At 32.6% G+C, this 27,821-nt stretch overlaps 2 protein-coding genes across 2 annotated transcripts; one reads left to right on the plus strand and one right to left on the minus strand.

Annotated features, from left to right (window-relative positions):
- Nucleotides 1–1,320: 1,320 nt before the first annotated feature.
- LOC100187444 (afadin- and alpha-actinin-binding protein B) lies at nt 1,321–8,502 on the plus strand. Its single transcript, XM_002120274.3, has 15 exons — nt 1,321–1,465; nt 1,665–1,770; nt 2,111–2,302; nt 2,635–2,859; nt 3,202–3,302; nt 3,411–3,565; nt 4,043–4,086; nt 4,441–4,597; nt 5,034–5,117; nt 5,449–5,555; nt 5,972–6,089; nt 6,158–6,255; nt 6,980–7,104; nt 7,450–7,563; nt 8,156–8,502. Exons 1-15 carry the CDS (start codon nt 1,431–1,433, stop codon nt 8,307–8,309), a joined length of 1,815 nt encoding a protein of 604 aa, XP_002120310.1. The 5' UTR covers nt 1,321–1,430; the 3' UTR covers nt 8,310–8,502.
- A 1,066-nt stretch (nt 8,503–9,568) lies between these two features.
- Nucleotides 9,569–27,755, minus strand: LOC100181095 (sperm flagellar protein 2-like). Its single transcript, XM_002120542.5, has 39 exons — nt 27,561–27,755; nt 26,969–27,132; nt 26,512–26,586; nt 26,162–26,278; nt 25,737–25,843; nt 25,312–25,471; nt 24,582–24,706; nt 23,826–23,976; nt 23,460–23,543; nt 23,176–23,280; nt 22,526–22,713; nt 21,986–22,133; nt 21,514–21,627; nt 20,971–21,148; nt 20,670–20,725; nt 20,241–20,434; nt 19,790–19,917; nt 19,359–19,502; nt 18,784–18,917; nt 18,523–18,647; nt 18,331–18,459; nt 17,828–18,067; nt 17,272–17,428; nt 16,910–17,047; nt 16,427–16,605; nt 15,893–15,978; nt 15,443–15,647; nt 14,996–15,117; nt 14,490–14,709; nt 14,049–14,235; nt 13,489–13,621; nt 13,026–13,147; nt 12,467–12,649; nt 11,734–11,841; nt 11,240–11,316; nt 10,943–11,021; nt 10,511–10,708; nt 9,979–10,104; nt 9,569–9,773 (listed from the first exon to the last, which is right to left on the minus strand). Exons 1-39 carry the CDS (start codon nt 27,616–27,618, stop codon nt 9,708–9,710), a joined length of 5,310 nt encoding a protein of 1,769 aa, XP_002120578.1. The 5' UTR covers nt 27,619–27,755; the 3' UTR covers nt 9,569–9,707.
- Between the last annotated feature and the right edge of the window lie 66 nt (nt 27,756–27,821).

Below are 27,821 nucleotides of genomic sequence, written 5' to 3' on the forward strand. Positions count from 1 at the left end.
GGTTATACCCAAAAACTGTCGAAAATGCTATAATTTGGACATGTTACGCTTGCATAAGTGTGTTTAGACTTAACCCTTTGGTACACCACAGAATACAGTACTTGTAACTTGTTACTAGAATATAACGTGTTAGAAAGTCGCCACCAAGATTGGCGAGTTTGTCCTTGGGCAAGGTACTTAACGACAATTGGCCCAATCTGGCAAATTTGAAACGTTGGACGTTCAACTAATTGATATTGATTTTTGCTAACAAAGCGGCCAAAATTTGTGGTTGACTAATTTACAAGATAAAAGAGTTGACCGGATCGGGGGTCGTGAGGTGTATACACGTAACGTTCCTGTTATAGCCGCTAACGCACGTCAAATACAATTCCCACAGGTTATAACCTGCGTCACTGAGTGTTGGAGGCGTGACCATTAAAATAGAGGTTAAATGATTAAGAAATCGCGTAAACTGATTCTTGTAGTAGTGTCAATTTTTATAAGAGTTTTTGTACTTTCTCCTTAGTGTGCTACGTGTTAGCAGCGAATGTTTCAGAAGATTAAAATGACGTCAAAGCGGTATTTCACTACGGGTTATAATTATGCATCTTAACCTAACTGATACATGTTGTGTGAAATAAACCACATGATTTGGAGCAGGTGCACAGTGTAGCAGCTGTTTTTTTGTACCCACAAAAAAAACAGCGCAGCCAAATAACTTTGACTGACAAGCTGTAATAAGTGTATTCCCTGGTTAGACTAATGTTGTGGTTTGTGCGCAATCTCAAAACCGAAGGGTTGTGAGTTCAAAGCTCCTTTGGGTACCTACATTGTTTGCTATGTCTCTAAGAGTTTGTAAATGTCCTGAATTGCCTCACTACGCCAGGATTTATACGTGTTCCGCTGCTTCTGTACCAACTAAACACTTGCATATTCTTCTCGTCAACTTTTTATAAGTAACGAAAAGCGGTGCTTGTTACTAATAGGTGAAAATGTTTTGTTTGGGTATTAAAACAAGAGTCGAGATACAAACATGTTTATATACGGACTCTGATTAAAACTATTGAATTTCTGGAGGTATTGATTTCTGCATTCTTCGTTTAGGGGAGTTTTCTTGGCGCGATTAAGTTTGAAATGAAATATTTTTTCGCGATGTAAACGTGTGTAGTGAGTAGCAGTTAACTGAGTTTAATTACAAAGATAAAATGATCTTTTTTTGTGAAATTGACGTTAATGTCGCTGCAATTTAAGTTGTAAATATTATTTTTGCGAAGCGGAATTTTTGTAGATTACATTTGACGTTTAAACTTCCATCGGGATTTTCGTTTTATAAATAACATTAATTACAGGCACCAAAAGCAATAAGAACGCAAATTAAGCTTTAAACTGGTGCTCTTGCTTTTATTTAAAAAGGTTTATGCAGTTAATGGTATCGAAACAATTGAAAAATGGAAAGCTCAGAAGCTGGATCTGTTTCCTCTCGGTATCGTATATGTGTCATATATCTATAATGTATTCCTTTTTTGATGCAATTTTTCAACAAACCTTTTTTTTATATTTTTATTTAGACAAACCCTATTTTTTTCATTAGATTCACTATTTTTTCCCAAATATATCCTTATTGTTAGTTCTGTCATATTTAATTCAGTAAAATTAATCAAAAAACTTTAATATATTTGCAGAAGTAGATCCTCATCTAATCAGTCAAGTTCAGACATGTTTTCCAAAAAACATTTGACTTTTTGTTCTCCGGATACTTTACTGCAACGGGCAGAGTTTTTAAACCAGGTAATTTATTCAGAAATACATTTTACACAGTTTTCTTTAACTGCTATATTTACAATGTAGATAAATTTGACAAGGGTACGTTTTTGCAAAAATATAAATGAATCTATAAACTGTTGGCATAAAAAAGTTGGGCAAGTGCGAGAATTTGTTGTTGCATGTCTTATTGTATATTCATTAACAATCTAGGCTACAGAAAGCATGTTCGAAAACAAGTGTTTTTGTCATATTTTGCAAATTCTAGAATGTACATGACACAAATTATGTTATGGTTTTGCAAGTTTTAGTTTTTTACTTTAATTTTGTTAACATCAGCACAGAAAAAGCTCTTACATTTTAACAGGAAATTTCCGTGTTGGGTTATCCTGCTATCCTAGTTGATGATGCACTGGATCCCGTGGCAATGATCAATGTATTGCATGACCTTGTTAACAGCTACAGGCAACTACTTTCATGTAATTCAGAAATATCAACTGAGCTAAAAAGCTCAGAATGTGAGAGTGCACGGTTGGAACACTTGCTCTTACAAGCAAAGGTGAATATGAACCATGTAGTGTATGTATGGTAGGTTATGTGTTTTATACATGTGCTTTAAAAACTATATTTTGTATATTAATTGCCTATTTTTACGTCTTCTATTTAAAGAGTTAAACACTAATGATTTTTTTTATAAATTGTAGTCTAAATATGCAAAAAGTATAAATTAAAAATGGTATAGATATAGAATGTAGGTTAAAGAATTGTAAATCTGCTTTTAATTAAATGTAAAGGTTCTTCCGATTGTCGAAATAATGTAAAAATGGGTGTGTATATATCTGTCTAAGGCTTTATAACTACTGATTTACTGTGATGTTTTTCTTTCCAAAGGACGATGTTGCTAACATAGACAGATCTCTTAAATCAAAATGCAGCGAAGTTTCATATGTAAACGAAAAATTCGAAAGTTTTCGAAAAAAACTCCGCATTGAGCAAGAAAAATGTCGGCGTCTCTCATTGGACCTTATCAATCGCGACGCGCAGTATAAACATGAGAAAAAGAAAAAAGCGCAAGAAGTAGAAAGAATGCAGACAAAACTGCAGCAGCTTTTACAGGTTTCATATCTTATGTCCTTTTACAGGTTTATAAAAATTCAGAGCACCAGTTTTAAAAAGTTTTGAAAATTCTGCTATAGTTGTGGGTGTCTGTGCCCTTGGACCAGACTTTAACGACAGTTTAACAACTCAATGGACCATTATGAATTTTTAAATAGGTTTTACAAACAATACGAAAAATCCCAATTTTTTATCTACAAAGTAACATACATGGTAACTTATAACTGGACAAAGGTTGCGTGAAATAGGTCACATGACACGTGTGTCATATAACGACTGTCTCTAACTACCCCAAGGATAAATAAGCTTTGGTCCAATCAACTAAAGTTTTTTAAAACACAGGATAAGAGACATGAGAAGGTGTTAGGAATAGACATGCTTAATCTAATGGAAAGACCTGAAGGCAGAAGAGGAAAATGGACAACCGAAAAATCAAAGAAAAAGTTGGTCATAAGTTCATAACTAAAATGTTTTATTCGTTCATTTTAATATTTTATTTATTGTTTTTTTACACAAACATGTATAAATACATATATATACAATATTTTTAGCAATGAGCTAGAGATGTATCACATGATCATCAATAATTATGAAGATGCCAACAAAAAACTGCTGGAAGAAAATTCTGAAATCCGTAAATATTTAAAACAAATGCAAGAAGAACTCATCACAGCTTTGAATGAAAAATCCGCAGCCAATATTGCAGGTTGGGAATATTAAATTAAAATACATAAACATTAAAGTATATATATACGTAGCTGAGGGAAAGATGGGACACCTTTTCATTCTTTTTTCTTGTCCTATTAGGTAGTAAACTGAGAACATTTAAAGAATTATAAAAACCGTATTCTCACAACTCCTATAGACCCTTGCTAATTGTTTAAAATACAGTCTTTGGATATTAAGTGCTAAAGGTGTCCCGTCTTTCCTCACAATACTATATTTCTATGTTTTACACGTTAGAAATATATAAATAGTGACTACCTAACCCAAATAGGAAATACATTAACTATTTTCATTGTACTGTGTGAATAAAGTGCCTACTGTAGCTCAGAGAATACTGCTTTGACGAGTCACGCCGATACCATTGTGGGTATATGTGTGTCCCAAGGCAAAAACACTTAACAATTGCTCCAACTCAGAGATAAAAAAATATAATAAATTTTTAATTGTATTTTTGCAGATGGAAACCAGGGTACAAATGAATCAGGCAGTAAACCAGATCTGGTAAGAAATAAAAATGTCTTGTAGAACCTAAATCTTACTGTAAGTTAAAGTACATTTTGTATGGTTTTTAATTAACATCTTTACCATGCTTTTGTTCATAGGTTTGCGTTCCAATGACTGTTCTTTTCTTGTCAAATTCCATCTTTTTGGTATTTAAACTAACATTATCTTCATTATTGCCATTAAAGGCATAATTAAAAATTGTGACGATATGACTTGAATCAGTAAAATTTTCATTTTTTAATAGTGATGACATCAACTTTCCTTACAAATTGTGCTTTAACAGCGTATGCACGGTTTGAGCACATTGATTCAGAAACTCTGTGTTACAGTTTACCAACTTAATAAATGCAGGTGAATGGAGGTGTCAAAATATCGGAACCAATTCGTGACAACTTGTTTGAAATGCCGTATGAGATGGTTAAAGATGATATTGAGAGGAATTTAACTTTACGATGGAAAGCAGTTCAAAAAGAAATTCAAAATAAGAACCTGCAAACTACTGTTCCAGGTAAAGAAAGCATTTTCATAGTGTAGTTTAAGTTATATTTATGCTTCTTATAAGGTTGCATTTAAGTTTCTTATGGAGTTTAACAGCCACGCTTTTTCACTAAAATTTTTCATTTTATTCATAGGATGTTATAATACCTGTTGTTTCTATCTTTTTGCTATGTTATTTAAATATGAACTATATTATTGTAATCCAAAGGATAAATGAACATTTATGTATGTTGTATTAAGTATGTTCACCAATAAAGAGACATGCTATGTAAAAAACACAGACAAAACATGAGCACAATATAAACAAAAATTACACAAAACATGAAAAAAATGACAAAACGGGGGCATAACATGAACAAAAAATTGACAAAAAACGAAAACAAAAGTTTGTAATTCAAAGAATAAATGAAAAATGGAATGTGTTATTTTGATTGTGCTCCTTGCAGATGAAATGATGAGAAAAATGGAAGAATGCAAGAAAATCATTGAAGAACAACAAAGATTGATTGACTATCTAACTACAAGTCAAGGTAAGAGGAAAATAAGAGGGAAAAGTGGTTAGAGCAATTGTAACCTGAGGATACCTGGTTCAAAGCTTGATGCTGCCGCCATTGTAGGTGTTCGTGTCATTAGACAGAACATTAACTGGAAATTACTTTAACCCAGTGGTTGTATATATTTTATCTCCCATGCTTCAAAAGAGATCGTCTACAAAGTTACATAAGTGGTTACACATAACAGGACACAAGGTGTGTAAAATGATAAAAAAATCTGCCTAACAAATTGTTGGTTATAAATTAACTTGTTATCCTAACCATTAATGATAATACAAAAGACACCCAAAATATTATGTTCGAACAGCAAGTACATCAAGTCAACATTTTAGTGATTCTTATTTCTTGGAGGAGAAATCAGAGTTGGAGAGAAACAAAGGAATGTTTTATCAACAAAGAATCTCATTTGAAAAGGTGCAAATAAATAACTCTATTTGTTTTTATTAAATGCATTTTGGTATTTCTGTGTTTACAACTTGTTTTATTATGTACTGTAGCAGAGTGGATAGAGCACTTGATTCTGGACCAGTAGGTACTGGTTCAAGGCTCGATGTTGATACCATTTTAGCCTGTCGGCGCGTGTTGCCTTGGGGTTAGGTTCCTCATGTGCTGTCTATTGTTTAAATTGTCAGTCAGAAAGAAAAAGTCTGCAAAAAATTACTCAAACATAGTTACACACATTTACAAAGTTGTTGTGTGAGCTTTTATTAATACAATATTGGTTAACCTATGAGAATTTTTTTAGTTATATTAAAAATAAAAGCAAGAAAATGTAAGTTAAATTTTTAACATGGCTTAATGATAACAATATATTTTTCTACTCTTTGCAGGAGCGACAAGTTTACACAGACGCACTCATTCAACTTGGTATTGATCGACAGAAGTTTGAAGAACAACGCAGTAGATGGTTGCAGAAACATTTCCTACAACTTACACCTTTACGTGGAGGTATTGCGGTCTCTTATTTTAATGCTTAATTTAGGAAAATAGGAAAAAGTGTTTATAATTTGTTGCAGGAAAAACACTCACTGAGGCAAAATCTACACCTGATATTATCAACCACAGCAAACAAAGAAGAAGACTTCCTTTATGCGTAGTGCAACATTTGAAACATGTATGTATTATCATAACATACTTTATAGTTACTACAGGGCTGAGAATATAACTGTTATAATGTTGTTATAATCGGAGGACACCAGGTTCAAAGCTCGATGCTGCTATCATTGTCAACGTGTGCCCTTAAGCAATATATCAAGTAGTCACTTATTGGTTGTCCTGGTATACAAGAAAAAACACTCACCCACAAAGTTAAAGTGTACATTTATTACTGAGATAGAGTGTACATTTATTACTGTGGAGTAAGATTGTATATCGTTACCACTAAAATCCTATATTTCCTGATTGTTTACATTTAACAATGCTGTTTTAGAGTCGTGAGGCTTCGGTTTTAAAATTCTGTAAATATGTTTACTAGGCTACCAAATGGGAGCAAAAAAATTAACGAAATGTCTTATCTTACCCCACCATACCAGTATTATAGTTTTTGAGATGGTGTACCAAATAAGGGTTAACGACCAGCCCTCTTGCCACTGTAATAGTATCATTACATTATCCACGATGAACTTGCGTAACTTGCACCAGTATTTCATCAGTTTATATTAATTATGAAACGTATTTTATTAATAATAAAGTAGAATATATATTAGTGTGGACAGCCAATAAAGTGTTTTTATCACGTCAGAAAAAAACTTTGACTGGACATAAATATCTATTCGGCAGCCCACTTTTTAACGCGCTGGTTCCACCAGAGCATATATTGATTTTCTCATTCTATCCAGACAGAGGAAGAGAGACGAGCTTCTCCTTGCCTTAAACACACTTTCCAAGCAAGTACATCTCCAGATAAAATTGCATCTCCATATTTGAGGCAGTTTCACCCACAAAGTCCGTATAAAACACCACGGTAAGATTAGTCAGACTTCATAACATTATTTTTTTTGGAGGGTCACTATTTAGGGTGCTTGGGTAAGACATCTAAAGTTTATTAACCCAGTGGTCACTTATATGCTGTCTTGGTTGTCAGCCATACAAAAAATATCAAAAAAGTAATCACCTACAAAGTTACATACCTGGTAGCAATTAAGCAGACATGAGGTGTAGGGAACAGAACACATGTGGTATAATGACTGTCATTGTCCTGCGTCGATAAGACGGGACTTTGAACTGCCAGTTAGCAAAATTTTTGCTGACATAGCAAAAAAATGTATATTTATTTATGAAACTTTATTTATCAAATACGAATTTTCAGAGCTTCTGAAAGTTGTCAAGATTTATTTGACACATCGTTACCGTTGGCACGCGAAATTTACAGCTGTATGGACCTTGAATCGAGGGTGGAAAACACAGAACAAGAAGATGAAGTGTATGTTAATTTTTAGTAATTTGTATGTTATTGTACTTGTTTTTCTATCATATATGTTATTTTTTTAACGCTGTATATTACAACTTAAATATTTTTTTATAACTGAAAAATTATAACTTGCCTAATTAAAAATTAGTTTTTTTAATAATTTTTTTTAAAACTTTTTTTTTATTGCATGCTTACATAAGGGTTGTGGCTGAGTAGTTAACCAATTAATATTAATTTTGATGCTAGATGCTGCTACCATTTTATAGTTTATTGTTTCAACCAAGTGGTCACTAATAGGTTTTTCGAAATTAGATCAGTTATACAAAAAATAACACTCCCACAAAGTTGCAATTGTGGTAATTTTTAAGGGCGTTCGAGGTATAAAAACTCGAAATTCGCATATCTTAACGACTGTCATTGCCCACGAGCTACCACTAAAATAATCAATCGTTATTTTTTTATTTGTTTGAAATATAGTTTTAAAAATTAGTTTGCCAAATCTTTTTTGTTGGCGTTTGCTGCGGAAAAGTTTTGAGACATAGACAGATATTGTATGGTATAATTAAATTGATTTCTAATTTTTACAAAATTATTTTTTTACCAGGTTCGGGTATACGCCTGTTAAATGCCAACCCTGTAACCACAGCACAAGACAATCACTACCACCATCATTTGAACGCCATATCTTAACTGACAAGTTACGGTATTGGAAAATTGAAGAAAATGATCAAAGCTGTGAAAACGGCAAATATGCTTGACATTTGACAACTTTATTTTTTTGTTTAGGTTAATTTATTGATTATTGTTGTACAGTGATTTTTGTGTGGATGGCCTGAAATTAGTTGGAGGGGTTGGTTTTCGAGGAATGGTAAAACATTTTTTGGAGTTCCTAATTTTATTATTTATGGAATATGCGCTTTGTGTCAAGTAATAAAAGGAATTATCTTTAAATTGTGGAAGTGAATTTGTTACGAATTATTTTGGCACGCGAAATCTACAGCTGTATTGATCTTGAATCGAGAGTGGAAAACAGAATTAAGAAGATTAGGTGTATGTTTTTTTTTTAACACCGTATATTACAAATTAAATATTTTTTTATAAATAAAAAAATTAGAGCTTGGGTAATTAAAAATTCTCTTTTAATAGTTATTTTTTAACGTGATTTTTTCTAGATGGCCTGAAATTAGTTGGAGGGTTGGTTTTCGGATAACGGTAAAACATTTTTTGGATTCTGAATTTTAATATTTATGTAATAGCATTTGTGGATTGAAGTAATATAATTAATTATCTTTTAAATTGTGAAAGTTAATTTGTTACGAAAGATAGACTTGTTAAATCTTCCTAAAAGTGATTTTTTTAAAAGGGATTTCACAAAAAATCTCAAAATGAAATGTATCACTAGGACAAAATGTTTTACAGACAAATGAACAAAATGTGAAAACAAAAAATTGACAAAACATTAAAAAATATTGGGCCAAGCAACAAAAATTTTAGACAAATCATGAAAAAAATTGACAAACCATGGGCCCAACATAAACAAAAATTAGTAAAAGTATTGGACTGACATGGAAAAAATATTGAACCAAACATTAAAAAATGGCTCATTATACATGAACAATAATTTGTCAAAATAAGAAAACAAAAATATGTCTAAACATTTAAAAAAATTGGTCTAAACATGAAAAAAAATTCGACAAAACATGAAAAAAATTGACAAACATGGACAAAACACAGACATACCATGGGCAAAACATGAACAAAAATTTGACAAAATAGAAAAACAAATATTTTTTATAACATGAAAAATAATTGGACCAAACATGATAAAAATTGCAATGACATGAAAAATAACCTGGGTAAAACACTGTGACAATATGTCAGTGTCACCCTGGGACAGATTGTTTTACTCGTACAAAATGTCTCACTTAAACAAAATGTCTTACTTGCACAAAATTTCCCACTAGGTCAAATGTCAAAATGTCTGACTGGACTGGTGACAAACAAAATCAAACAGATACACAGCATATAAATTATTGTTTATTTCAATAAACGAACATTGTTAACTAATACATACAATACAAATTAAATTTAAGAAATAAAATATTTGAATACAGTTGTCAAAATGCAAAACAGGAAAAACACGACTGTGATATTTTTTAGATAAACTGAGTGGTGTCTGCATCATAAGCAGAATTCTCACCATGAAATACAGATCGAATGTCCTGCAAAAATATGTTCAAAATTAGATCAATCCTATAATGAAATATCATTTTTAAAAACCAAAGATAAAAAAATCTAAGCTATGTCAAAAATTAGATTGTTCCTCAATATCATAATGACGTTTTCAGTTTTAAAAACTGAATATAAAAACTAAGCTATGTTTCAAAAAATGTGCATTTCGTAATTACCAGCTAGTTACCAGCTTACCAGAAATTGGTATTTCTTGCAACCAAGTATTGCATCTTGTAATACAGGATGAAGAATAAGAGTTTGCATTGGTAGAGTTGAACTTTCATCAGATTCTAATTCTTCGTATAAAGACTGGAGTTGAGGCTGGAAAAAAATAATTTCATATTGAATAAAAATTATTTATTTTTGCCATGTTTTATACATTTAATTGCGGCATATGTAAATTTGTGGGTTTCTTTTTTTTTGTATAATTGATAATTTGGACAACCCATTATTGTAATTATCATTAAGTTACTGGCTCAAGGCCACATACACCCACAATGGATGTAGCGTTAAGCCTTAAACCCTCTCCCATAGAGTTGGGAACTCTAACCACTACGCTACAGGGTCAGATGAATAAAATATAAATAAACTGTTGAAACAATGTGATATATGTGTAAAAATGCTTAAGGTTTCTATAGAAAGTTGGCTCACATATTCACAATATATAACATTTGCTTCTTTAAAAATTAACATCATAAAAATCACTGCTAAATATTAAATTGTCTACCATAGAAAATTGTGACTTGGGGTCGTCAAACTCAGCAAACCGATGGGAATCCCCTAATCTGCTACTCCCATGATGTAGCACACTCCACCAATCTTGAGCTGAAATCTCAGGAGATGGATTTGTGTCGAGTTCCAGTTTGATACCTCTGGTTTTTGATGGACTCAGTTCTAAAAGTCGTTCAGTTCCAGGAACGGAATTCTAAAAAAATGTGTGTATTTAAAAAAATTTTGATTTTTTCTCTAGTATTTGCAAGCATTGCACAATATATATTTAAATTACATTATTTACAAAATACCAATTAATTTTTTTTAGAAATATTGAAACTTAAACAGTGTACTGTATAAAGTTCGACAGTATACAATTCAAAGTGAAAAGTTTTATATTTTCAACAATAAAATTCCATTTTTGAAATTAAAATATTAATATTATTACTTTATTCAAATCTTCAGTAGGTTCTATAAGTTTCTTTGTATATGAAGGCATTGCTTTTCCTGAAGCAACACTTAATGCTCTGCAAAATAATGTAGTTAGGTTAGAACCAAGTACTTAAACATTTTGTGACAATCCCAAATTTTGTTAAAATTCTTTTCTAATTTTCTCACATATATGTTTTGGACAAAATGAAAAACAGAAAAATTACTCACTGTGCATGGTTGGGCATGCAAAGTGTAAACAAAAGGTTGATTTTAGCATAGGAGTTTATACAAATGCAAGGTTTATTATTTTTACCTTAAAAATCCAGTGACCGTATTTTTATCCATAGCAAAATACATGAGCATGTTGACATAGTCCAATCTTGGTGGAGTCTGTAAAAAATATTTAAAAGGTAATAAAAAAATCAGAAAAAAAAAACATTTAAAATAATATAAATAGGAAAAAAATAATAATAAAAAATACATAAAAAGACATAAAAATTTATAAAAAAGACATAGAAAAAGAAAAAACCGACAAAAATAAGATAATACAAAATAATGGTGGGGTCTATAACAATATATTATATTTATAATTTAATGGTTAGGTCTAAAACTTATAATATTTCTCCAGCTCATGTATTATAAACATTTATGAAAACAGTTTGGATGCATTTATGGGGCAGGACAGTACCCATATAAAATATTTTCACTCAATATAGAATATTTTTACAAGTAAAAAATGAAGTAAAACCAAAAAATACTAAAAACCTTGGCAGATAAAGAGTATAAAATAATTTTAGGTTTAATAACCTGCTCCCAATCTGAGAAAAGTGTGAAACAGAATTCACTGAAGTGTTTATTTCTGTCATAAACATCGGGATCTTTGCTGCTTTCACTATCATCCAGCCAAAGTTTAACCTAGGAATAAAAACAGATTTTAGAATTCTCAAAAATTTAAAATTGAGTTTTACAATTGATTTTTAAAAATTTTAACAGAACATTTGTATAGTTGTAAATATGGTTTATCTAAAAAATATATGCAGACAGCAGTACAACAATGTGATTACTTTATAATAGCATTTGAGCTTTTTAAGTTTGAAATTCCAAAGCAGCAATACTAGTGTGGTTTACTGACTCTGGTTTGAGAGTAAGAGACAAGAAACAACCACTAACCAGCTTGGAAATTTTAGTTCAGACGGTCAGCTTCGGGTAATATGAACTGTAGAAACCTTAGTACAACGATATTCTAACCCAGTGGTCCCTAATGGATTGTCCAAATTATCAGCCATACATAAAAAACCTTCCCCAAAAATCACCCACAAAGTAACATACATGGTAACTCATAAGCTGACACGGGGTGTATGAATCACCAGAGTTAAAACGATTGTCTGTTTCGGGCCAAGTTACATTCATTTTATAAAATAAAATGAACAAAGATTTATGTTTTGCACATAGATTCTAACCAAGTTTTACAGTTTCCCTTTGTAGAAATATTAATTTACTTAAATCAATCTTACATTTTGTTAACCAACACTAAACTTACATTCAAGAATTGGTCCTTGCTTATCCAGCCGTTCCCACAAACATCGTGCTGTTGGAAAGCTGATCTTGCCAACAGCAGTTCCTCTGTGGTTGGCTGCTGCCATGGAAACGCAGCAAGCAGTAGAAACTTTCTCCAATCAATGTATTCTGATTCACCAGACAAAAGGTCCGCTAGCTCCACAAGCTGGGTAGGATAGAAAAATGTTTTTTTTATTGAAAACAACATAATAATAAAGACCTGGCATATGTAGTATTGCTAGGTGTTGCGACCACGCTTATTTTCGATCAATTAAATGTAAATACGATTTTAACTGTTAGCGTGTTTTAACAACTGTTGTTTTTGCCCTATATTCTGTCTTTTAGTCTGAAATTTTTTCTAAATCTTCGCTACCCTAACAAATTAAGTTATTATTATTATTATTATATAAGACAGTAAAGATATAAACTCAAAAGTTATTTAGTTACCCAAATTTTCAAAATAAATTACCAATGGTACACCATACTATGTTACTATTTTCTTACAATACATGTACAGATATAATTAAACATCCATCCCTTGCCTGGTTGTATGAAATGTTAATCCACATATCAGGTAAAGCATCTGCACCAGCATCTAATGCAGCTGTATCTGCCAACACTTCTATAAAGGCTTTGTTCAATATCATTCCATTGGGAGCAACACCTAAAAAACATAGAGTTAAAATTTACTAAGCATAAATGTGGAAGTCTATTCAATATAGGTGAGGTCATATGGTATAGCATGGCAGTGGATATGGGGTGTATGCCAGGGTTGGTTCATTATCCCACAGCTTATGTGCTACTGGGTTGATGGTATACTGACAATGTGTGCATTTATTGGCCTAAAACTAATTATTTTTAAGACATTTTAAATGTGAACAATTTTTGAACGATAAACATTTGGCTATAAGGTGAACAAGGACTTTGAAATCATGAAAAATACTTCTAAATTTAATTTTTTTATACAGTCACACCTACTATAAAAGTTTTCAAATAAAAATTTACCTTTAAAATGGCTGTATAGCTTCCCAAGTTGAACAATTGTAAAGACATCAGGTTGGGAAGTTTCAATAGGTTCAGGTCTGGGTGGTGGACTTGGTGTTCTTATAACCTTTGCGTCATGGTTGATTATAAACTCCTGGAATCATATAAACGATTTGGTGTAGGGAATATATATCTACGAGGTATAGTTTCATTTTTTTAGTATTAATTTGCAATACTTAAAAAAAAGAAAAAGAAAAATATTGTGGACTTTAAATTTCCATGTGCATATAAATGCACCATTCACACTTTGAATAAATAAGATGAATAGAAAATGAAAGCTAAGAATAAAATGAAAAAAAGGTCAAAAGTTGAATGTAATTTACTTTATCCTCGCATAGCCGAAAAACGACAGTTGTTATTAGTGACCACTGGGTTGGAGCAATTAGTTTTAAGTGCCTTGACCAAGGACACGTTCATCACAAGGCTGACATTAACGAGCCTTGAACCCATTACCTCTGAGTTACAGGAAGACGCTTACCATTTTGCCATGGCACCAGACGGGAGTTAAACCACATACTTACATCTTGCTCCAGCAGCAACTCATACTCAAGCTGCACGCCTTCCTCTATGCACTGTCGAACAACAGAGCTCAGATTATCAATGGCTGCCATCTCTCTAAGATATCTTGAACCTATCCAGTCATTCATATCAGTGAATGTCATTTCAGATTTGCCATACAAGTCCGACAGGGTGTGAATGGAACGGGTTCTGTAGAAAAAAAAACAGTTTAAAAAACCTCTGAAAAGTAACATATTTGGAGAAAAAAATGCATTTTTTTTACAAAGACTAATTGTTTTAAATATTTAACATTATTAATAGTGGTAGGATATTTTTGGGTGTTCCTTTTTACACCCGAGTATACTGATACATTTCAGTATATTATTTTTGCATGGTAGACTTACCCAATTAAAACTGCAAACTTTGTTACTCTGTGCAAAATTATTTTAAATTTGAAAACCTACTTGATTAACTTAAGTCGATCCTTGGCTGCTGCTTCTTCCTGTTGGAGAACAGCAAAATATTCCTCTTTTAATCTTGCTGCTGTTTCTCTCTTCTTTTTCTCTTCCTCACTCTCCTCCTCCACAGGAGTGGGAGGAGTGGGAGTGGGAGATTTGCTCTTCCCACCCTTTCCTCCCTTCTTTCCCTTAGCGCTTTTACCACCTCCTTTTTTACCTCCTCCACCTTTAAGATGAAAAAGAAGATCAAATAAGATAAAATAAACATAAAAAAAACAGAAGATCTAGTAAAACGTATCCCCTCTAACAACTAGAGTTACCTACAGTTCTAAAAATTATTCCAAGAGTTTAAACAGTTTTCGTACGAAAGTTTAAGAAAATAGCACAATATTTGGCAGTTATAGCATAAATATCAATGAAAAACATTCTTTTTATTTTGTATCTGTAGTGCAACATTTATGTTGAAGCACTGTGTTATTAATAACCAACACAAACAGAATCAAACAAATCACCTTTCTTATCCACAGGAATAAGAGCAGCTTTTGCTTTTTCAGCTTCTTCTTTTTGAAGTCTTTCTTCTTCTTCCTCTGCTTCCTTCGCGTTGATACAAACCTGGACCACGTGTGCAATCGCACTGAAAAACATAGAAAAACAAGTTGGGTAAGTAAACTAGAATAGGAAATGTAAAGTTAAGCTGAAGGCAAAATTTTTGGACTATTTGGTTAAGTGTTTGCAACCGTCAATGAATTAAGAGATAAATCCAGTAGTTTTAGCTTTAAATTAATTTTTTAAGCTACTACTATGCTCCCAGTAACTAACGCATCAATTGTATACAAATTAAACAAAATTTTAGCAACAGTTATTTTAACATGTTTTAAAAAATTGTACGGTAGAGCTAAATAATAAATATATCTTACAGCAAAAAATCAAGTTAAAACTAATAATTCATAAAATCTTACTTTGCTGCAAAAGTAAACGCCTCTTCTACTGTCTTCTCTTCCAGTTTATCATCTTGTACTGGGCTATCTGTTCCTACAGCCGCAGGAGGTTTTCCTTTTTTTCCTTTCCCTCCATCCTCTGTGAGCTGGTTGCTGAAAGCAACTCCTCTTTGTATGAGAGGAATTTTAGTTCTGCTGCCAGCTTGAGCAAGTTTTGTCGCTTCGTCTGAAATATAAGGTCAAAATGTTATACTAAGGCATAGGCGCCAAATCAGGGCGGCAATGTGGGCAGGCCTCCCCCAAATTTTCTGCACTGCTTTAATGAGTAAACATTAAAAAGTTAAGTTTTGTTTCATAGAATTCTGTATCTCACTATTACTGCCTCCCCTGTGGTTAAAAACCTTTGCGCATATGTACTTGGGTTTAGACTTCTGCCAGAACTCATTAAATTTCATTTTTACTAAAACTTACTTTCGTTGGTTACATCTTCACTTTGTTTAGTTGATAATTTCTTGGTGTCTGATTGTGAAGACTGTGGAGATATAGATGGATTTTCACTGTGGAAGTTTTGCATATTAAAATACGGAACATATTACAATACAGAATGATTAGTGATTCTATGTGAGTGGGGACTCGCAGCTTGGCATGCCATGGGTCCTAAGATTTAAGCCAGGATTGGCCCACTACCCCAAATATAAAAAAAATCAATAAAATAACTGTTGATAATTTGTAATTTTTATATAATTTTTTTGGCCTGCTGTATAGGAAACGAGCTTAGGCCATGAATGATTAGTGATTTGTGTCATTAAATTATTGGTTAAAATAAATAGCTTGTCACCAGGAGATACCAGAATCAAAACTCAACACTTCAATTACTGTAATATAAAATGCAAAAAAGTATAAAACAATACGAAGCTATACTAATGAAATTACACAGTGCTAAAAAGGAAATAAACCATTATATGATATATATCTATGCATTTTATAAGAGAAACCATTCCCTACCTTCCAACAGTAAGTGTGCTTTGGACAGTAGGAACACCATGTACACCAACATCATGTTCAACCAGTGGTAGTCGTGGTAACATACCGGGTAATACATTTTCCCCAGGTATGCTCTTGCGCATTCCACTGTAGTAATCTTTCACAACACGAGCCGTGTCTTCAAAACGATCAATTTCACCCTAAAAATGAATATACGAATGTAACTTTTTATTCTCGTGTGGCAAGGCAAACTAGTTATTCCACGGCGGTCTTTTTTATACACCTCAAGAGTAATAAATAGGCATATAGTAACTTTATGGGAAAACAATAAATACATATTCATCCTAAGATGGGACAACTGAACAAATAACACAGGTATTATATATATTACTATACAATGGCTAATCCCACTTAATGCAATATGTTAACCAGCAGTTTATGCTCGGTTGTGTAGTTTGATCTCTTGTTATAAAAAGTAACTAAAATTCTAGACAATATTTAAACCTGCATTAGAGTGAGGTAGAGATTAGTTAAGATGCCAAGATGATCTTGCAACCATCCTTCACTGATGAGGTTGCTCCTCTCAACTTCCACTTCTTCTTTCCTCGTGTCACAAATGTCCCAGAGTTTTTCGCGTAAATCCTGCATTGGATAATATAATATTTACACAAAAATACAGAAATACCAACAAAATGGCTAAAAATGTATGTAAAAACATAAAAAATAGATAATAGTTAAAAATATAGCAACACCCAACCAACAATGAATGAACACAAAACCATAGATATAAAACAAAAGCCTCCTTTTATTGAAAAATTACAATTTTTTTTCTTAATTTATGTTTAAACTTTAGAAAAGTGCCATACATCAAGTCTTTGATGAAGTTCAGCTTGTGTTTCCTCATCTTTGCGAAGATCTTCAGCCACACTGTTGTAATCGCGATGCCAGGCAGTTACAAATGTTTGTTTGTGGTCTGGACGTCTCAAGTGAAGCTGAAAGTCTTGTCGGATCTCGTACAAGTATCTGGATTAAAGTACAAGGGTTTTGCAAAGAGTAAGATAGAGGCAGTGTTATATTAAATGTTTATCACATTTTGAAACATTTGTCCGGCGCCGTGGCAAAGTGGGTAGCGCGCCTGCCTGTTACCAACAGGTAATGGGTTCAAGGCTCATCACTGCTACAATTGGGGGTGTATGTGTTCTTGAGCAAAACACTTAACGGAAATTGCTCCAACCCAGTGGTCACTATTGGGTTGTCCAATTTATCAGCCATGAAAAAATCCCCCCCAAAATAATTACCTATAAAGTAACATACATGGTAACTTCTAAGCTGGCACGCACATGACATAAATTGCACTTATACACCTAACACAAGTCACTCAACCAAGAATACAAACAATCCACCCAGTCGGGTTTCACCAACCTGATAATACTCTCCCTCTCCATTCGAATTTCCCTGAAAACGAATTTACATGACTTGATGTAAGTCATCTCTGCGTTCTTCCAATAAGGAACAGATGAATGTACAAGCGTTAATGGAAGTTCCTCGTCCACGTACTCCCACCCCTGGTCTCCAGGTTTAGGTTTATTGACTTCTTCTGGTTCAACCGCCTCAGCCACAGGCGCTGGAGGTGGAGTGGCGGATTTCCTTTTATCTTTTGAGCTGTTGGTTATAGAAAAGTGTAAAAAGGAGTTAAAGAGCCAACTCTGGCCTATGTACTAAATCCCGTAGGAGCACAACCCTTATGAATGAAAATAATAATATAGACACTTTATAACTAGGTTAGTTTAAAAACCTACCAAGCTGACTTAAGACACCCTAACATTTAAAATGACAAATCTAGAATGTACAGACTACCTTTAATTACTAGATGCACTTGGCTTTCTAATCTTTGAGTGTTATTCAGGTAAATATTTGTTGTTTACCTTTTACTCGAGGCCGATCTGCTTCGAGATTTTTTATCGGACTTTTCTCCACTCTTCTTTCTATCACGAGCTGAACCTTTTCCTGATTTTGTTTTGCTGCGAGCGCTTCGTATCGAGTCCTTTGATTTTCTGGTAATTGAAATGCAATCATGAAAATTAAATAAAACAGTTTATTTTGTTGAGCCCACCAACCTGCTACTTGCAGAATCCGGTCTTAAAAGATCACTTCTTTGTGGTTTCACTTCCTCCTTGGGAATTTCTTCTGATAATTTATCGCTAAGTTCTGCAGCAAACTCCTCTTCACTCTTTTCTTGAATCTTTAAAAAAAGATATATACATATATATATATATTTTATATCTTTAACAAAAATAATATTTAAAATTGTTTAATAGTTAAAATGGAGTAAAATATTACAGAATGACGATGTAAATTACGTCTTATTCAGCATGTACCTTATTGAGTGTTGAAAAAACAGTCTTCTCAAGCTGAGCATAAACAGTATCTTTAGCAGCCTCTGCATCAACATGCTGCACTGTGGTTATCTCACTGTACAACTTTTCCATCTTTTCCCAATTGCTGTGAAAACCTGATGTAAAAAAAGGGTTTTATTTTAGCGCAACTTCCGTACAAATTAATGTATTTAATTTGCCAGGTGTAGCAACCACGCTTTTTTTCTTCCAACTAAATGTAAATATGTTTTTAACTGTAAGCATTTTTTAACAACTGTTGTCTTTTCGTTTAAAATATTTCTAAATCTTCGCTACCGTAATCAAAGAGAAAAATAAAAGTTAATAATATTATTTACTATTGTATTATCATTGTTTATAAGGCACACAAAACCTAAAATTCCTACTCACCAGAAAAAATATGTAAGCCAAATCTAAAATGAAATTACTGCCATTTGCCACTACCTCTGTAGTAAAGAATAATCGTGCATTTTAAAATTGAAAGTGTGATACCAAAAAGTTCAACTTAAACAAATAGTTAACATATGTTTGTGTTTAATCTTCAGGTATTCTGCATTTACTTGTAATCCTGTGTTGGACTTGTTCGTGTTCGAAAGCTGGGTCTTGTACATTCTTTATCTGATCTACTTTACCAAGGCCACTGTGGCTTCCAAATGGAGGAGGTTCATATTCTGTATGGAAGGTTTCCCCACTCTCTGTACCATCTGTAAAAACACAGAACACACATTTTAAAAAAAATTCAACTGTGTGTATAAGCCACACAAATTTAATTGTTCAACAATGGCCAAAATACAACGAATAAAATGGGAAAACATGGACAGAATAAAAAATCATGGACAAAATATGAAAAAAAACATGGGAAACCATAACCCCAAAAAAGTGGTATGTCTACTCAATGGGTGTCTAGAATTTTAAAAGCCATCTATTACATAAAAGTTTACTCAAACCCAAAAAATACTTTACGTCTTTACTAATATAACACAGAACTTACATGTCCGGCCACATGCACGACTGAGTATCGTTGCATCGCTCACATCAAGATGAACAACCATATGTAAACCAGGGGGAGTGGCTGGTTTAGCTTTCACAGGTTTCGGGTCAGAAACAACAGAAGATTTTCTGAAATTTAAATTATTTTCATACCCATGCCAGTTAGGAGTATACCAATGCAATAGGTCTCTGGATGGTGGAATGAAACAAGTGTATGTGAAGGTATGGGTAGCAATAGGTGCCATGTAATACTTAAAGTGGTAGTGGCAATTATAACATGACAAATATACTCATATACATAGACTTTATGCAGTTGTCCAAGCATAAGATATAAAATCTCTAAACCTGTCCACAAAAACTAACAAATGTAAAGATGTGTACCAACAACAACAACTACTAAAGTCACAGAAACCAAAACTAAAGGGAACAACTTTGTAGTTATCCTTGCATACCTCTTATCTTTCTTATCTTTGGAGTAAGACACATCTGAACCAGTCAATGCTTTTTCAAGCAACAAAGCTTGTTCAATGTTGGTTGGAAATCCATCCAGGATCCAACCGGTTCCAGCCGGTATTTTGTGGATCCGGTCAACAAGTAAATCAACCAAGACTTCATTTGGAACAATTTCACCTTTCTTTAAATGTTCCTGAATAATAAACAAGTGTTTCAATGCTAAGTAACACAAATATGTTAAACATGCAAAAAAACTAATAAAATGAGGTGTACAAGTACAAAATAAAAAATTGTATAAGCAAGTGGAGGTGTATAAACTGATAAATGATCAAACAAGGAATAGTAGTACAACCTCATTTAAAAAAAAACTAATAAGTCTTTCACTATCTTTAATTTGGTAGTTTAAATGTTATTACTACATAACTTACCACAGCCTTTTCAGCCAATGCATTCTGATTCGCAAGGTCCTCAGACTGTTCATTCTCTAAAGAAAAAAAAATTGATAAACATAAAACAGCTTTTAAAAATTTGACAAAAACTGTTAATCTTTGCTCTGATGATAAAAATAGACATTAACAAAGGGTAAAATAACAATTTTGCTATCAATATTCCTTATTTAATATAAAATTCTGTCCTATAACTTCAAAAAAGACACAACAAGTAATCTAAGGTTAATGCTTGTATTGACCCAATACCCCAAAGTTCATAATCTTATATTAAACTACTTACCTTCATTTCTCTCACTAAGTGCATCCACTGCTGAAGATAATATTTCATTCATTGAAAGTTGGACGATTCGATGTTGTTTCACCAGTGATGATATAACACTACTCTTCCCAGCAAACATCTTCCCAAGGACCGCAACTTTTATCGGGAACTCAGGGAAGACGGGAGGAGGAGATGGAGGCTGTTGAGATAAAAAAAAGATTAAGTTTAATTGTCAACATTTTATACTTCAAAAATTTGCAATTGCAAAAAATACCCACTGCCTCAATGTTTTTAAACAAATTTGAACGAAAGAATGAATGAGTTTAAATAGTCTACAAACATACAGCATCCATTCTAGGTAACTTTAAAAGTCGACACACTACAGCCTGGTTTACTGCAGTTTTTCTGCTGTATATGCTAGAGATATAGCTTTATTGCTATAAACAAATTGGGTAATAGGGTTTATAGACTTATAGTGTGCGATTTTAAACATGAATTGTTTAAAAACTTGATCATGCAACACTGTGTTTTTTTTAAACGGCACCACTGTTTACCAGAACTTACTGGAGTTGGAGCAACTATGCTGAACATCCTATGCAAGATATGACCCAGAATATTATTGTTTGCAGGTTTTGAAATCTCAGTATCTTCTAATGGTTTCCATTCTCCAACCATGTTCTGTAAATGATAGAAATTAAAAAATGAACAAAGACATCTTGGTTACAGTTAGAAGTCATGTATTTGTGGGAAATAAAAAAAAAAACTGTTTCACAATGGTCTGGCAGTAATAACCACCCTTTGTTCAAAATAAAAAATTCTTCACATTTCGAACCAATTTTCGAAAAAAATTCTACACATTTCGAACCAATTTTTACAAAAGAGTTTGCTACGTTTTCGGGGCACCGAAACCTTACTGTTTTTCTTTACACAAAAATCATTCACTTCTATGAGCACCAGATCAGGGTCAGATTAGGGGAATTTATTACAGTTACGAGCATAAATAGTCATTTAACAGCATCATATGCTACAGTATTACCTTATACTCCGAAAAGTCTTGATCATCAAGCAAATTTTCTTTTTCTAACTCAATCTTCTCACGCAGGGCAATGTCACTTGAGATGTATAATGGTTTGCCCATGATCACAAAATCTCTCCATTCTCTGACCAACTTTTCTGGAACTTTCCTTTAAAAGAAAACAAATTAAAATGAACTTGAGTTGAGACTGTGTTGTGAGACTCACACATTGTATAATGTAAATATATATTCAAAAACTTAAGTGTAATAACAAGTGATAACATGCCTAATAACAAATGCTAACATGCCTTTCAATGGAAATAATTAAAATTAGAAGCAATTCACTAGATAAGAAGGTTACAAAAATAAGCACTAGGGTATTGGCATATTACAGCCCAAAAAGCATGCATTCTGTTGTATGTGGGTGAAATCCTATACCAAGGCAGGGGCCCTGGGATTTAGGCCAGAGTAATTCTATATGGTAATGCCCCACTGATGTGCTTTTATTTCAGCAACACCTATCAAAACACAATTATTTTTTTAACACAAAATAATCCTTACTTGTCAGTTAGTTCTCTGTACTCAGCAATCTTGCAAGCAAAGTCTGTGATTGCATTCAGCACCTCCTGACAGAAGTTATAATGTTGCCTGTATTTCTCATGTGCATGTTGGGATCTAATGCGCTGGTGAAGTTCTAACTCACGTTGGATTTCTTCTTCATATTCTTCCTTGGCTAACTTGTTAAGTGCCTGGAAATGAATAGAAAAAATTTACCAGGGGGGAATTCTATATAAGTTATGTTGGTTTATAGCTGAAAGTTTATAATGTTTTGAAAGTGAGTGTATTTAATGCAAATATTTTTGCTTCTGTGTGGTTTTTTACATAACATTTTTTGGTATATTTTTCTTATGTTTCGAAAATAATTTAAGATGTTTTAAGAGGAGGTTAACATTAAATGAGTGATAATAAGCTATTTAAACTAGGGGTTGCTAAAGTTTTTTAGGGTTATGGCACATATGGTTTCTATAGACCTGTTTAATGCAGACTGAAACACATAACATGACATAACTGTTTCACAGATTACAGTTCATAAGTAAACGTTTAAAACCCACATTTTGAGAAACCCCTGTTTTTCTGGACGACGCACTGAAGATATCTTAAAAAGTTTCAACTAAAATTATGTAACAAACATTTAAATAAGTTGCACTCACTGCTTCTTTATCTAATGCATCTTGGAAATCTTGCAATCTTCTTGCCTCTACCTGCTTCTCTTGGAAGATGCGATTTTTCCTGATAACATCTTTCTCTCTTCGTGCCTTTGGAAAAAAAGCTTTAAACAAACTGTAAATTTAGACAAATACCTGCCATTGATTAAATTTTCTATCAGTTTGCAGCTCTGTAATGCAAATGCTATAAACCTCAAAAATATACTACAAACCACATCATCAACTAATATGGTATAAACCACATAAAATGTATGGTTCATCATATGTACCTGCATTAGCTGTACAGCAATTCTTCTTTCTTGTTGTGATTGACGCATCAAACGTTGAACAACTTGCTCTTGCCTCAATGATTCCTGAAAATATTTCACACCATCACAATAAAGGTATGTGGAATACAGTGCAACTGTAAGATGTGTTTATTTGTTTTCACACTAAAACAAAGCATTATTCTGGAAGGGTTATTTGGTGGCTTTGGTGAGGCCTTTCATGGTATATATATAATGTATGTCTGTAGCCATACACGGTGCCAGGTAAACAACCAAACTACAATAATTATTCCAGAACAACATAGCTCTATCTTATATTGCTAAAAAAAGTTAAGAAAAAAGAACTTTTGCTAAAAAAAGATTATATACCTCTTGAGCATGATGTGCTTTCATCTGATCCACAAGGACTTTCCTTCTCCTTTTTGCTCTTTCATCTCGAGCAGTTGAATCTTCCTCCAATCTTGTCTTTATCTGCTGTAGATACTCAATGCTTTTTTGGAGGCCAGCATCTCCTCCATCACTAAAAAGATTAAAAAAATTTACAAAGAATATTTAATTCAAAACATGATTGAATGAACATTCAGAAGGGTTTTAAATAAATGATAAATGATAACATGTAACATATATAGGTAATTTGTTATATTTAAACTTTTTTATTTAAAGTTTTTCATTTAAAAATTTCCTTCATGCTAAAACATAAAGCCCGCATTTATACAGTATACTTGAATGAATAAATTAATGAATGTAACTAACTTTATCTTTGCGTGGTCAGAACCTACAATCTTTAACACCTGGTGCCAGCTTCTGAGTTTAAATATATATATATATATGTTACTTTGTGGCTAATTATTTTGGGGGGGATTTTTGCAATTTTTTTATGTATGGCTGATAATTTGGACAACCCATTAGTAACCACTGGGTTGTAGCAATTGCCGTTAAATGTCTTGCCCAGNGACACATACGCCCACAATGGTAGCAGCGTCGAGCCTTGAATCCATTACCTCTGGGTTACAGGCAGGCACTAACCACTATGCCACGGCGCCGGACTTAACACAGTATACCTTTTCATAGACATATTACTATAAAACAAACGATTAAATAAGACCCCTTCAAATCCATACATACATTTGATCAGTATTTGATGATGTAGGCGCAACAAGCTTGGTAAGATTACTTTCAAATCCTTTGATTTCACTTCTTACCAACTCTGCTTCTCTTCGTTGACGTAATTCCCTTTTCATGTTCATCACCTACAGAAAATATTTGTTATGCTCAATTTAGAAAATAAGATTTTTTTCAAGATTCTATTAGAATATGAGACGGACGATGCCATTTGGGGGAAATAAATATTTCTGTTTTGTTATACAATTGGTTGGACTTGATTTTTGTCAGTTATGTTTTTGTAGCACCAAATGCTCACAGAGTTTTCATTAATATGTTTTAATTTAACCAGCAATAACTAAAATTGAGGATAGAATTTGTTTAGTGACAACATAGGACCTTAATATTTGTTTGGCATCTTTTTTCATGTTATGACTTACTGACTGTTGAGCATTTTTTATTTTTGAAGTTTACTGCTAATAGACAACCATAAGTAACTACAAGATTGAAGCAATGAAATGTCTTGCTCTAGAATACACATGCCAACAACTGTGGCAGCATTGAGCCTTGAACCTAATACTATCTAGTTGCAGAAAATGCATTAACCAATGAGCCACAGCACCAGACACAAAATGTCAAATGTCCATAATACTTTACTACTAATATCATATAAAATTTTGGTAGGGGTGGTACATTAAATATATATACACCACAGACACAAATAATATCTATAAAGTTACGTTTTTAAAAATACCTTCAAAGTTTTGGTAGGTGGTGGTTTAGGTATATGAACTGTGGCTGCTTGTATTTTGGCTAAAATCTCGGTTTGCTTTTGTTTTGCAACTCTCGATTTCTCAAGTGCAGCTTGCCGTTGTTGTTGACTGATTTTGTTGTAATTTTCCATTTCTTTGTATCTGATTAGTATTTAAAATATTACAAAAAAAGTGTACAATTTTACAAACAGATATGTAAAATATTACAAATAAAAAAAGTGTAAAATATTACAAATTAAAGATATGTAAAATAATACAAACAGATATATGTATGAGTAACTGTATGTAGGTCCTTTGGGATATATGATATTGCCCAGCCAAGCACTTAATTCTTAAGTTTAGGGTTTAGGCTGTTTCCGAACTTGTATTATGTTTTGAGTGTGGATTTAGTAATATACTTCATTACCGTGCATCAAGTGCTTTGCGTTCATTATCTTTTCTCTTGGCTTGAAATTTGGTTGAGACTTTCTCCAAAATGAGGTCAGATTCTCGAGGTAGCAATGTCTTTAACCTCTGTTGTGTTTATTTAGGAGTTTGAGACACATATAAAATATACAGGTACATATTTACACCCATATTTTACTACATTTATTAAGTAATTTGAATTGTTGAGTCATACTTTACATTTACCCTATTCAAGAGCTTTAGTGCGTTCGCTTTCAAGTACGATGGTATTTAACATGTATTATTATGTGCCGTAGTTGCTATCCGGGGTGACATGTATTTTAAAGTATAACACAAATAGAATGTAAACAGTGAGTATTTTGTACATAGCAATCAAAACTTTTGTATACAGATTTTTTTATATTACATTAAAGAATGTAACTTTACCTCTTTGTACAATCCACTTTCAATTTGTTCAAGTTTCACAGGAGCAGAAGGCCTCATGCTCTCCATGGCTGCCCCCGTCAAGTTGCTCTTCACTTTACGATGGAGAGCAATGTACATCTGCAATGAGTATATTGTCATAATAAAGAAAACAAATATTAAAGAAACAAATATGCAGACAAATGAATCCAATTCTATTAAAAGAAATTGTAATAAATAAGTAACCAAATGCAACAACTTTTCTGTTTTTTTGACTTAAAAAGAGAGCCTACCAAGCCTATTTCAATTTCTCAAAAGCTAAAGTCTACAATTTTATTTCTGTTTGCAATAATACTGTTTTTTTTTCATTTTACCTGGTACAGCAACCGTGTGGCCGTTCCATGTCTCATCATCATTATATCGTACGCTATGTTCGTATCAAATGGAATCTGAAGTTAACACATATAACTTATTCAACTGTGTGCTATTATTAAACTGCATGATGAGTAACATGCATTGGTAAATGGGATGTTTATTGGGTAAACTTTCTGCACAAATATATTAAAAGCAATAAAGAGTACATGTACACATATTATATTATAAATAGTACAAAGGCATGTACAACTATTATAAATAGTACAAGGGCATACACATATTATAAAGACGATAGTACAGAGTACTCATTATGACCAAACTGGAAAGACTAAGTGTTAATAGATGCTAAAATTTTTATACACCAGCTTAGAAAACATATATTATATATATATAAACCTACTTTTGAAAACTACCAACAAAAATGTAAACACCACTGTTGATAAAGAAATTTCTTACCTCCAGCAAATGCAGAACAGGTTCAAGTCTTGTGAAGTTGTTAAGTTTTGCATCTGCGGTTTGTCCAGCAGAAAATTTGTCGAAATCATGCTGAAGCTGAAACTTGTGAAGAATTTCGCCGAGGTAGAAACCAGAAGCAAAATCTTCAGCAAATTGAGATTTGTCTGAAGAAAATAGATTATGTGTTATATTTAATATTTTAGAGAGGCTAGTATTCTATTTGTTCAGAAACTTAAACTATATAAAACTACTTTTTTATGGTGTTAGATTGCAATATTATACAATATTTAAACGAAATGTATTTTTGTTGTTAAATTTAAATATAACAACCTTATGGTCAAGCCAATTTATGATGACGCAACACTTAATCGCTTACATTTGAAGTTCATTTTTTAACACTAACACTTGACTTTTAAAAACAAGTGATATAGTGGGTATTAGTGCAACATAAGGTATATTTCAGAACCAAAATTTTCTTTGGTCACCAGTGGCACAAATACCCAATGGGCTACCAATCTAAATTAAGAAAATTGTGCATAAAAGAATTGTGAAACTAAAATCTAATCAGTATTATGTAAATTTATTTACATACCAAGCTTTTTCGAGAGATTCACCTCATCATTCAACCAGTTGCAAAGTATGTCCGTCATTTTTATAAAAATTTACTGATTAAAACCAAAATATTGGTCTTCAGTTTAGTTCTGTTGTTCCTAAATTAAAATTCTCGTGTTTATATGCTAAAATAAGCCGTAATACTATTTTGATAAACAATTCTATATGCATAGGCTAAAAAAACAAAAAATAATTAACCTTAATTTTAATTAATACGTTAAATTGTTCAAAATACACAGTT

This window comes from Ciona intestinalis, chromosome 5, assembly GCF_000224145.3.
Source record: "Ciona intestinalis chromosome 5, KH, whole genome shotgun sequence".
NCBI classification, from domain to species: Eukaryota; Metazoa; Chordata; class Ascidiacea; order Phlebobranchia; family Cionidae; genus Ciona; species Ciona intestinalis.

Bases quoted from the DNA above. Each gene is read 5' to 3' on its own strand.
- LOC100187444 (XM_002120274.3), top strand. From the start codon at position 1,431: ATGGAAAGCTCAGAAGCTGGATCTGTTTCCTCTCG. The intron at 3,566-4,042 runs GTTGGGAATATT...GTATTTTTGCAG, and splicing joins ATCCGCAGCCAATATTGCAG to ATGGAAACCAGGGTACAAAT. The intron at 4,087-4,440 runs GTAAGAAATAAA...TAATAAATGCAG, and splicing joins CAGGCAGTAAACCAGATCTG to GTGAATGGAGGTGTCAAAAT.
- LOC100181095 (XM_002120542.5), bottom strand. From the start codon at position 27,618: ATGACGGACATACTTTGCAACTGGTTGAATGATGAGGTGAATCTCTCG. The intron at 23,977-24,581 runs GTATGTATGGAT...TAATCTTTTTAG, and splicing joins TCATCAAATACTGATCAAAT to TGATGGAGGAGATGCTGGCC. The intron at 15,648-15,892 runs GTAAGTTTTAGT...CTTATATTTCAG, and splicing joins TGAAGATGTAACCAACGAAA to ACGAAGCGACAAAACTTGCT.